General features: G+C 45.5%; 1 protein-coding gene across 1 annotated transcript in view; it reads right to left on the bottom strand.

The window, feature by feature from the left end:
* Galntl5 (polypeptide N-acetylgalactosaminyltransferase like 5) overlaps positions 1-9,553 on the bottom strand; it is a 44,260-nt gene extending 34,707 nt beyond the window's left edge. The window contains exons 1-2 of the mRNA XM_005367443.1: positions 9,273-9,553; positions 2,722-2,961 (exon numbers count right to left, since the gene is read on the bottom strand). Of these exons, the coding sequence (XP_005367500.1) occupies positions 2,722-2,941 (220 nt within the window). The 5' untranslated portion in view covers positions 2,942-2,961; positions 9,273-9,553. The remainder of the gene's footprint in view (positions 1-2,721; positions 2,962-9,272) is intronic.
* Positions 9,554-12,368: the final 2,815 nt, after the last annotated feature.

Here is a 12,368-nt window from a genome sequence, read left to right as displayed (position 1 = left end):
CGTAAATGCCACACAGAGGTTATAGAAGCTTCTGCTGAAACACAAGTAGTCACAAGTCATCATCAGCAACCTCCAAGATAAACTCATTCCCTAACCAAAGACAGAGCTGGGGAAAAGAGTAGCCTAGTGACAAAAACAAAACAAAACAAAAAACCTTTCAAAACTTGCCCTGAGTCCTTTCACCTCACCCTCACCCTAAGGAAGCAAGTAACAATATCCATCTTGCCCCACCTGGTGGTGTCAGCAGGGCCAAGCAGAGCCTAATCTGCCTCTGGTCAGTTCGCCCTCCAGGGTAGTGTAGGGAGAACGTAGGGGCGGAGCTTCAGGGCCTCTCTGGCTGAAAACTGGTGATGCTGAGTCTCCCTGATGTATTGTCAGTGGAATGTGAATCTCCAGCCCCTCATGACAAGGAGATGGGGCAGGGTAGAGCCAGGTAGCTTTCTTCTTCCTTTCGCCTCTCAGGAGACCCAGTGGGGAGCTAAATGTCCACTTTCATTCAGCAGCAGTGAGGACCGGAATCGTTGATACTCTGTTTCTCTTTGAACCTGGTGGCGGTGAGGACTAATGGACAGTTGAACCTTTTAACTCTGGTGTCAATGGGGCACAAGGAGGGAGGAATGGCAGGACTAGCTGACACTGTGCCCAGTGACAAGGTTGTGAAAGTCAGTGGTCTGTTTAAGTGGAAACAAAGAGACTTGAATTGTTTTTTTGTTTTGTTTTGTTTTGGTTTTCGAGACAGGGTTTCTCTGTAGCTTTGGAGCCTGTCCTGGAACTAGCTCTTGTAGACCAGGCTGGCCTTGAACTCCCAGAGATCCACCTGCCTCTGCCTCCCGAGTGCTGGGATTAAGGGTGGGCGCCGCCACTGCCCGGCAAGAGAGAGACTTGAATTCTTTTATCACCTGTTTACCACACGATAGTGTGCACATAGCGCTATAGGCAGATGGGGCAGGGAGGGGCTTCTGGAATGGAGGGTGCCATACTTACCTGTTCTTCTAATAGAGGACAGAAAGGACCAGTAGAAGCATTCTTACATCCTGTACCGTATGGCACGCTTATACTCAATATTGCAGAAGGGAGGGATCAGCACTGATATATTACTAGCTTAGCACATAAACACTTTTTAGGGCCTGTTGGTTCTAAGGTAATTATGCCTTAGGCCAAATGTTTCTGGAGGAGTACAAGACACCGGTAACAACTAAGTATACCCATTGTTTTCTTGAGCCTAGACATCCACAGAACGAGGGAAGAAGGAAAGAGATGATAATGAGAAACAGAAATAAAAAAATTCAAAAATGTGTTCAAGCACCTTTTCCAGAATGCCAAGACTGAGCTCCAAATGATTGACAGCCTCTGTCCCTGCCCACCTACGTAATCTGCACTGTGGAGATGTAATAGAAGGCAGACTTTTAGCATCTGAATCCTCTTTCAGATTGCTGGTGCCTGAATAAAGTAAAGTTTTAAGGGTCAGTGTCTGTCTTTGCTCACTGGCTTTTGTGAGTGGCAGGCACTCCTATTCAATTTTGCTTATACGTGTACTACAGCTCCCTGAAGGAGATCTGCTTGAAGTCATGCTACAGTGTCTCGCAGTATTTTTAATGTCCAGGATCCAATAGAAAATGTCATACCAAGTCCCAAATGGAATTTAAAAGGGACAACCAACAAAGGCCAACACTGAGATGAGTCAGTTGGCCTAGACTTGCTAGGATGCTAAAGCAGCCGCTGCCGCAGCATCAGAAGCAGACGGAAGAGGGAGAACAGCTCAGCTAAGGGACAGAAATTACAAGAACTAACCAAAAGGAAATTATAGGAATGGTGATTACAGTCATCTAAGAGGCAGGGTGACTCTAAGTAGTAGTTAAACTACACAGAAGGCAGAGCCTGGGAACTTGAGGTCAGGCCCTTGGAATTAGTGTGGTATAAACAACAGAGATGAACTAGAAAGAAAAAGAGTCTCAGGGACCCATGGCATAACTACAGAGCTAACTGTGTCACAGGAGAGAGAAAGCAACGGTGAGGGTATAGTGTGAGCGTGGGGTAGGGATGCTGTAGAGGGGCCGTTCTATGTCTTAGTCTTCCACGGTGCTGTCAGCAGTGCTCCAGGGCAGTGCGGAGCCCAGGACACAGATCTGACTTGGAAACCATTAATTATCGCTTTATTGTTCTCTTCATCTTTGGGGGCTGATTTTGTTACATCAGGTAACCTGCGTAAACATGAAGCCCAAATCATCTATCAGTGAGTGTTGGGGGAGAGCATATTTTAAGAGGGTCTTGACGTAGAGTATCTACAGATGTGTTAATGCAGTTACTATGCCATACCAGAACTGCCAAGTAACAGCATGCAGAGGCTGTGGAACCACACTGGTAGATTCAGGCAATGGCTGCCTTTGGGGCTGGAAGGACCAGGGTGACATTTCTGTGGCATCTTTTGAAATTCATTTATGTGGAAAACAGAAAGCTGCCTGAAACCAATATAGCAAGCTACATAAAAATGAGAAATTAAGAGTTAGTGCATGCATGTGTATATACCCTATAGAGTTCTGTGTATATAATATATCAATATATGAAATATTTTATAGCTCAAAAATTAAATTATCCTAACGGGGCATTCTCTTACCCTTCCAAATATTGACTCTGTGATATGCTGAAAGTAGTTAACAGAAAGAGATCAGTTTGTTCCTGGGTATAATTCTGGTTTTCCAGGTTCATCTGCATCAGACTTACCATTAGAAGTATTCTGTTTGGGGGTTTTCTTTGAGACATGGTTTTGCTGGTGCACATTTTTTCTAACTGAATTAGCCCTTATGAATTCCTGGGTTTTCCTCAGCTGTTCGTTCTCTTGATCGTAGTGGAAATAGGCAATTAACAGAGCTGTCCAGAGCCCGATGGCCAGGGATCCACAGACGACACACTGAGCTATGATGTTCTTCATTGTGGAGTTCATGTTTTTAAATTCCAGTTGTCCTGGAGGAGAGCATTGTGAGAGGCTGTGTGAGACAGCTCAGTGGTGTCGGACTTGTCATGGAGCTTTAGAAACAATCATTTCACTGCTTGTCGAAAACAGAAGTTTACCTCTTTTCTATCACACATCTATCCATAGGATCACCATCAGATGGGTCAGTATGAAACAGGCAGCATAATTTAAAGTCTTTGCCCTACCCCTGAGCAGAGAGCACAAGGAGAGGAAGCAATAACACAAAAGAGCACCATCAATCTCTCACCCCGCCCAGCCCACCTGGAGAGACTGCGCTGTAAAAGCATGCGATGTCACATGCTGAAGAGGACAGCTGAGGCATGAGCACCGTGGCCCACTGTTGAGGGGACACAAATAGACTCAGTGGTCTGGGTTCTGACAGAGATACGAACGCCGACCCTGAGTGTCTCCATTGGTACTCATAGTCAGATGCAAGTGAAGCTTTTCTCGGCAGAACTGCTGTGAGACGGTCCTTTCTTTTTCTTTCTTTCTCTTCCCTCCCTCCCTCCCTCCCTCCATTCCTCCCTCCCTTTCTTCCTTCCTTCCTTTCCTTCCAGCCCTGTTTATCCTGGAACTCACTTTGTAGACCAGGCTGGCCTCGAACTCACAGAGATCCACCTGCCTGTACCTCCTGAGTGCTGGGATTAAAGACAAGCAGCACCACTGCCCAGCTGAGGCTGTCCTTTCAATGATGAAATCAGTCAGAGCTGTCAGCAAGCAGATTTTAAACCCATAGTGACGATCAAGAAGAGAGCAGAGGGGGTGGGAAGCTGACAATCAGACCTGAGTTTGAATCTCCAGAGCCCACATAAAAAGCCAAACAGAACAGTATGTGCTTGTGACCCCAGTACTAAAGCGGGCAGAGAGACAGAGCCCCAGAGCTCTCTGGCCAGCTAGCCTAGACAATTGCTGAACTTCAGGTTCAGTGAGAGACCCTGTCTCAAAGGATAAAGGAGGAAAGAATCAAGGAAGGATTCCCAGCATTGGCTTCAGGCCTCAACACACATGTGTACTCACATGCATGCGCACCTCGCATGGGGACAGAGAGAGAGAGAGAGAGAGAGAGAGAGGGAGAGGGAGAGGGGGAGAGGGAGAGGGAGAGGGAGGAGAGGGAGAGGGAGAGGGAGAGGGAGAGGGGGAGGGAGGGAGAAGCAAGCAGAACATCGTGTATTTTGCAGAACATGGTTAGTGTCCCTGCTTATGGTGACTGATATGCAGCAGATGCTTGGGGAACCTGTGAGCAGATGATGTGCAGTGTCCAGCAGCTTCAGCCTGCCAGGAGGAAAATGCAGAGCCTGCTGCATTTTTAGTTCTAGCTCCTGAAAAGCTCTGCAGCATGCATGGCAGAGACTCAGACCAGCAGAGCTGGTGGTGCATGTGGAGCATTTATGATGCTGTCTAGTCAGAGCTTCCTTTCAATGTCAGTGGTCTCCATGCATGTGTCTGTATCTTCCTCTTGACTCACCTGTGAATAAAAACAAAGCTAAACACCCTTATTAGAATAGGCTGGGAGCCACGAATGCAAGTGAGGGTTTTTTTTAATTATTATTTTTGTTTTGTTTTGTTTTGCTTTAGACAGGGTTTCCCATAGCCCAGGTTGATCTCAAACTCACTTTGTAGCCAAGGATGACCTTGAGCTTTTGATTCACCTGAGTGCTGAGATCACAGGTACGGGTTACCATGCCCAGTTTTATATGGTACTAGAGACCAAATCCAGGGGTTTGTGTATGCTAGAAAAACAGTCTCCTGACTGAACCACTTTTGAGGCATGTGAGATTTTTACAGTACTTTCAAGACAAAGCTATTGGCCATGTGCTCACAATTTGGAAGGAGGCAGGATTTCACAGCCTGAGTGGGAAATGTGAGGACCGTGAAGCAGAACCAGGTTGAGCTGCTGCTTGAGCAGCTCAGGAATAGGAGTGGCAGGGCCTTGGCAAGTCACACATGTGTAATCAGAAGGGGGCTCTCTTCACCCCAGTGCACCGAAAAGCCCAGGCAGGATAAATGAATACAGAGGCACAGCTCACAGTGGAATCGAGAGACATTTAAGACATCTGGGTGTGTGATATAAGTGCTACACAGAGTCTTCAAGCCTTACCACAACACACACACATGCACACACACACACGCACACATGCACACACACACTTGCACACACTTGCACACACACATGCACGCACACTCGTGCATACACGCATGAGCGCACACACACGCACACTCGTGCGCGCGCACATACACGCACATACACACACATGCACACTTGCACACATGCACACTCTCGCACATGATAGCAAGGCTGCTGTGGCTGAAGTGGGGGAAGAGGGACTGCTCTAGGAGAAGAAGCTGGGCCAAGGGGAAAGACCAATATGCTGAGGCTCTAGGCCAGTGGTTCTTAGCCCTCCTTTTACACAGTTCTTCATGTTATGGTGACCCCCACCTGTAACATTATTCATTGGCACTTCGTAAATATAATTTAGAATTACAGTTCATGAATTGTTAATATCTGCTATGCAGGATATCTAATATGCAACCAGCAAAGGGGTTGTCACCCATAGGCTGAGAACCACTGCTCTAGAGCTCCCCACAAATGCTGGTTCCCCTGCAGATGACTGCTCCAATACTCAGACTGTCTAGTAGCTTGGTGTTCTGTCTTGCAATTGGAATGAAGTGCTGATATGGACTGAACCATAACTCTTCAAAATTATGTCAGATTATTAACCACAATGTGATCATGTTTGTGAAAGGGGTCATTTTATTATTTATTTATTTATTTATTTATTTTGTTTGTTTGTTTGTTTTTTTTCAAGACAGGGTTTCTCTGTAGCTTTCGAGCCTGTCCTGGAACTAGCTCTTGTAGACCAGGCTGGCCTCGAACTCACAGAAATCCACCTGCCTCTGCCTCCCGAGTGCTGGGATTAAAGGCATGTGCCACCACCACCCGGCGAAAGAGGTCATTTTTAATCTTTTAATTTTAAACCCCTTTAGGGAGGTGATTAAGGTTAAATGAACTCATAGGATGGGTCCTGATCCTGTAGGACTGGTGACCTTATAAGGTAGCCAAGAAACATGTACAGAGAAAAGAACACGTGAGTGTTTGTCAAGAAGGGGGGCATTTGTGAGTCAAGAAGAGAGGCTTTAAGTGGAAGGCACCCGGCCAACGCCTTGACCTTGTACTTCTGGCTGTGAGAAAGTAAATTCTTGTGTTAGCCAGACACTCTGTGATGTTTTGTTCTACTTGCCCACATGGACGGATACAGATGCCAAGGATTGACCAAGGCAGTTGAGGAAAACCTTCATTAGGGAGAAAAAAAAAATGTGTGGAGAGCCACAAAGAGGAACAACCCAAAACTTGCAAAATACTGAAACTGGGAAATCAAGGATAGCACATTCAAAGAACAGAGAAAGGACAGCAGAAGGGACACTTGAAATTTAAAATGTGCCTGCCACAGTTAGCAAAATCAGCAGAAAATTGGAAAATAAAAGGAGATTTTCTGGAAAGTACAGCAAGATGACAGAGTAAGGGCCAACCTCAGATGGGGCATCCTTCCAGCAGAATCTAACTAGCAATGAATTCCAGAAAGCTGTGGAAGAAGGGGAGGGGAGGAGATGATCACATCAGCAAAGAACACAGAGTGGCCAGTGCAGCAAATGGGAGAGCATCCCAGGGGAGCTGACCTTTACAGAGGATGACATTAAACTCTGCAGCAACACCAAACCCAGAAAGACTGGAGAGAAATGCTATAAATTCATTATTAGATGATTTCAACAGCTAGTCAAAACCTGGTCAAGCTCAAGAGCGGAATAAACGTTTCCAGATAGCAGATAACTCAGAAAAGACACTCTCCATGTCCTCCTCCTCTTTTCCTCCTCCTTCAGTGGGGATAAATGTGAGTTATAAATGCCAACAAGGAAAAGGCAAAAGGAGGATACAAGCCTGTGCACGCGCACACGTACACACACGTGTGCGCACACACACACACGTACAATGACCACAAAACCATAAATCTACACCCGTCCTACTGGCTTTGTTTTAAAATGTGAGATGGGTTGGGGAGATAGCTCAGCGGGCAAAGCACTTGCTGTTCAAGCATGAGGTCTGATTTGAATCTTCAGAAACCATATAAAGCTGGACACTGTACTACACACATGTAATATGAGTGCACCTATGAAGAGAAGGAGGCAGAATCAGGAGAACCCCGGAAAGTTCCAGTAGGCCAGCATATGCACTGACAAGCAACAAAAGACTATCAAACAAGGTTGAAGTCAAAGACTAACACCTCACATTGTCCTCTGGCCTTTATACATCTGCCATAGCATGTGTGCCTGAATTCTCTCTCTCTCTCTCTCTCTCTCTCTCTCTCTCTCTCTCTCTCTCTCTCTCTCACACACATACATTCTCTCACACACTCAAACACAAACATACACACTCTCTCTCACACACACATACACTCTCTCACACACACACTCTCACACTCACACACTTTAGGGCTAGGGAGATGGCTTAGTGAGTAAAGTGCTTGCTTTGCAAGCATGAGACCCCAGGCTCAATCCTTAGCACCCACACAGAAGTCAGGTGCATCCGGGCTGGCGAGGTGGCTCAGCCATTAAGAGCACTTGCTGTTCTTGCTGAGGACCTGGATTTAGTTCTTGGCACCTCCACTGCAGCTCACAGTCATCTGGAATTTCAGTTCAAGGGGATCTAATGCCCTCTTCTGACCTCTTAAGGCACTAGGCATAATTACTATACATGCATGCAGGCAAAGCAATTGCACACATAAAATAAATCTTAAAAGAGAAAAGGAAAAAAAAAAAGAAAAAGGCTGGGTGCAGCCGCACACACCTGTAATACCAATACTGGAGAGTTGGAGAGAGGAAGATCTCTGGAGCTTGTTGGCCAGACAGCCTAGCCAGTCAGTGAGCTGCAGCTTCAGTGAGCCTTGTCTCAAGAAACAAGGTAGCTAAGGTAGCTAGCTGTCCACACTCCAATAAGTAATCTCCCACTCATGCTCATTCAAGCAACCATAAACAACTCGGTGGGTGACACATACACAGTAGAGTGCAAGGACAAACTTGTTACAAAGAAGGGCTTCAACAGAAGGGAGGATGAAAGGGGATAACGGAAGGGAAAGTAATGAAAATTCATCATGTACATAAGTGAAACTGTCAAGGATTAATGTGTGTGTTGTGTGCGTGTGTTTATGTAGTGAGACTTTCCCAAACCAACAATTATAAAATGATAACATCCACCCCAGACCTTTGACACCATACCTTATTATTTATTTATTTATTTATTTATTTATTTATTTATTTATTTATTTATTTTCGAGGCAGGGTTTCTCTATGTAGCCCTGGCTGTCCTGGAGCTCACTCTTTAGACCAAGCTGTCCTCAAACTCAGAGATCCTCCTGAGTGCTGGGATTAAAGGTGTGTGCTCACGGCCTAGCTATCAGCATGCTTTAGTAAAGGGCCTTGCAAGAGTCCCCTTTCCTGAAATGTTAATATTGTCGTCTCTACAGGGTCTAGGGTCATTGGAGAGAGAAGCCTCTCAGTGTTTGTGTGAGGGGTTATCTCAATTAGGTTAACTGAGGTGGGGACATCACCCTAAATATAGGTGATGCCATACTATGGGCTGGGGTCTCAGGCAAATGAAGAAGGAAGAGCCCTCTGCCTGAGCACAGGAGTTCATTCTACTTCTTGACTGTGGACGCCATGTGACCAGCACTCTCCCCCTCCTCCCCCCGAGGATGGATTCTAGTCCTCAAATTATAAGTGAAAACAAATCCTAACTCCCTTGCACATAAATTTAAAAATAAGATGAAGTTATTGGGGAAGACACCAACGTAAAGACACATGTGGACACACACCCCTTCCCCAAGAAATGTGAGATTTAGAATCAGGAGAGCATGGCCTTGCTTTTGATTGATGTCGCGACTAGTTTTTCTGAAAATAATGGTGATATTTTGTAATGCCTTATCTTCCTGATATTTCTCTCCAGACAGAACCTGTAACCTCATACTTTAAAGGCTTTTCCCTCTATTGATATTTTTTAAAAAAAATAAGCGTTAAGAGCATACATGAGTATATCATAGATTCTGCTTTTCAGGAGCTGGAGCCTACGTGGTATTTTTCCTCCAGAAGTGAGGCATAGCCAAACTAGTGATCACCCTTTCTTCTGGTAATCAAGCAACCTCAGTACTGCTCCCTAGAATCTACGCTAACCCATTTCCAGCAGTTCACTGCTCTCATTGATCTAGCCGCCTGGACTTCCTGAGTCTCTGTTCTCTTCTGCTTAGCCCCTTACCTGTCAATGAGGTTCCCACTCTGGCAGCTTTGCAAGCAAGTCATTTGCCAAGTGGTCATCAGTGGAATCGGGTCTGTGAATGATGAAAAGATGTACTTTTCCTAGATGGTGCTGGGTCATTCTGAGTGTTCAGCTTGCCACCACGGACTGCCTCTCAGAGTCCAGTGACATCACACAGGGCATTCTTAGCCCACAGAGGCCCCTGTCAGCAAGCCTAGCAAGTGGTTAGAACCCAGGAAGCTGGAGTTCAAAGGGCCCTAGCATTACTACCAGCTGAATGTCTTCCCTCCTCAGCTGAGGAAACAGAAAGCCTCTTGAGAGTCAAGGTCAAAACAGGGTTTGTAGGCTTGGCCTAATGTTTAGCTCTTGTGAAATAAGATTAAAAAAAAAAACAGCTGTCCTTCAGAATTCTTCAAGAAGCTGAAATCTGAGATGGGGCCGACTGAATGCCTTTAATTTTTACTCTCTAATCTATTGCTCAACATTTAGGTGGCTGTACACAAGGTCAGCCAGAGACTTGGGAAATTCCCTCTTCAGGAGGCTAAGCCAGTCACACCCCTCCCCCTTGGTGGTTTGATTGGAACCATACACCTGTGTCAGCTCAGTAGCTGAAGGGGGGTGCAGGGGCCTTTTCAGACACTTCCCCGGAGCATGCATGACGTCCTCGGTGATCCCCAGCCTAAATCTGATGCTTGTCTGCCCAGGCTGCATGGGAAGCTGCTGCTTTGTCATTTAGCAGCAATGCTGACTTGATTTATTTTTCTTTTTCTTTTTTTTTTTTTCTTTTTTGAGACAGGGTTTCTCTGGTTTTGGAGGCTGTCCTGGAACTAGCTCTTGTAGACCAGGCTGGTCTCGAACTCACAGAGATCCGCCTGCCTTGCTGACTTGATTTCACAAAAATATTTGAATGGCCTGAGAGATGGCTCATTTGGGAAATTTCTGGCCTTATACACATGAGGATTTGAGTTTGGAACCCCAGCATGCCTATTAAAACCAGTCATGGCAGTGCACGCCTGTGACCCTAGCATAGGAGAGGCAGAGACAGGAGAATCCTGGGGACTTGCTAGCCAGACAATCTAGCTAAATTGGTAAGCTCCAGGTTGGAACAATGAAGGAAGACACCACACACCAATCTTCATATATACAACATGCATGCACTCATGAACATCCCTACCTGTGTGTTTGTGCACATGCACATACAAGTTTAGGGATTAGAGGTGTAGCTCAGTAGTAGAGTGGTTTCCTAGCATACAAAGCCCTGAGTTTGATCCCTAGGTGTGAAAAAAAAGATTATTTTTATTCTTAGTATACCTAAACTGGGAATAATGCAAAAACTCACTAAGAGTGGAATGGATAGGGGCTGTGGATGTAGCTCAGTTGATAAGCGCCTACCTAACAAGCTTGAAGCCTTATGTGAAGCACCACATCATAAACCAGGCACAATGGCATAGGCTCGAAACGGCAGCAGAGGTGGACGCAGGAGGATCAGAAACTCAGGGTCATTTTTAACTATGTAGAAGATTGAGAGACCCTGTCACAAAAGAAAAAAATGAGTGGATTGAATAACTGTGCTTTTTCATTCATTGGAGTATGAAATAGACAAGGTGTGTATGTGATATAGCAGGAATGTACCTCAGACACAGTCTTATACCACAGAAGCAAGATTCAGGATGGACAATGCTATTGTCACGACCCTGATGCACGATGCTATTGCCATGACACTGAAGAAGGTACCAATTTGGTCTTTGGAGAGAGCAGTCTGAGAAATGATCACCTCTGGGGTGAGGGTGGCACTAGGTGTGGGGCCAAGGGTGGGCTGTTGGGCTCTACTCTTGACTTGATGAAGGCCTTCTAAGCCTAGGCGTGTGGATACTCATGGGCTGCTCAAGGGTTTCACACTTCAGATATTCTAACAGAATCAGTTGGGGAAAGTCCACCCTGCTTATGGTTTGGTTTAATAAGTAAAGTCTTTCTGAGGAAAAGGCAAGGCACTAGACTGGCCCAAAGACAAAGACAGGATTTTGTGTTGGGAGCTAACTTACCCTCAGAAGCAGAGCTGTAGATTTCGGTGTATTCACAAAAGTCCTGCAAACTTGACTGAGTCCACAGTGTTTTCATTGCTTCAGAAAGAGTCTCTGTGAGAAGTAGTGGTCTTGGGCCAGAGCAACAGCTCAGCTGGCAAGGTGCCTGCTCTGCAAGCATGAAGAACCGCATTCAGATCCCCTGAACCCACATATAAAGCTGAGAGGGTGGCACATACCTGTGACCACCACTGGGATCAGCAGAGGGACAGGGAGCAGAGACAGGAAGATCCTCAAGTCCCCTGGCCAGCCGGTCAGCCTGTCCAAATTGATGACCTTCCGGTCCAGTGAGATTGCATGTGCCACAATGTCCTTTGGAGGTCAGTTCTCTCCTTCCACCATGTGGGTCCTCGGGATTGAAGTCAGGTTGTCAGGTTTGGTGGCAATTACAGTTATGTTTACCCACTGATCCACCTCACTGGCCCATCATAATGTTTTCAATATTAATCCACATTGTAGCATAAATCAGTACTTCATTCCTTTTTATGACCGAATAACTATTGTATACAAATATTATAGTTTAGTCATCAGTTTTTCAGATGATATGTATTTAGGTCACTTGTGTTTTGGCCTTAATAAATAATGCTGCTATGAATATTCATGCATAAATTTTTGATGAACATGTGATTTCAGTTCCTTTGAATTACCTATGAGTAGAGTTGCTGTGGTAATGTTATTTCACTTCCTGGGAGGGAGCTAATTATTAACAGTCTTTCTTTAAACTGGCCTACAGATTTCAGGCTTGCCTCACCAATCCCTATTGCATGCACACTGATTCCTGGCAGTATATTTCTTCATATAACCCCCTATTTAGCCGTGCAGTTCTCAGAAGCACAAATGTATATGCCTGTGTAACTCTCCTCATAAATATGGAGACTAGAAGGGCCCCACATACCCCCTTCTGTCTGTTAGTTTTTACCGCCTTTTGGAGTTTGGATTTTCTCCACGAGCTGTGTTCTCTATTGTGGATTATCTGATGGAGCTCAGATTTTCTCTGTGAGCTGTGTTGTCTACC

This window comes from Microtus ochrogaster, unplaced genomic scaffold (genome assembly GCF_000317375.1).
Source record: "Microtus ochrogaster isolate Prairie Vole_2 unplaced genomic scaffold, MicOch1.0 UNK18, whole genome shotgun sequence".
NCBI classification, from domain to species: Eukaryota; Metazoa; Chordata; class Mammalia; order Rodentia; family Cricetidae; genus Microtus; species Microtus ochrogaster.
This window is presented reverse-complemented; position numbering and strand designations above follow the sequence as displayed.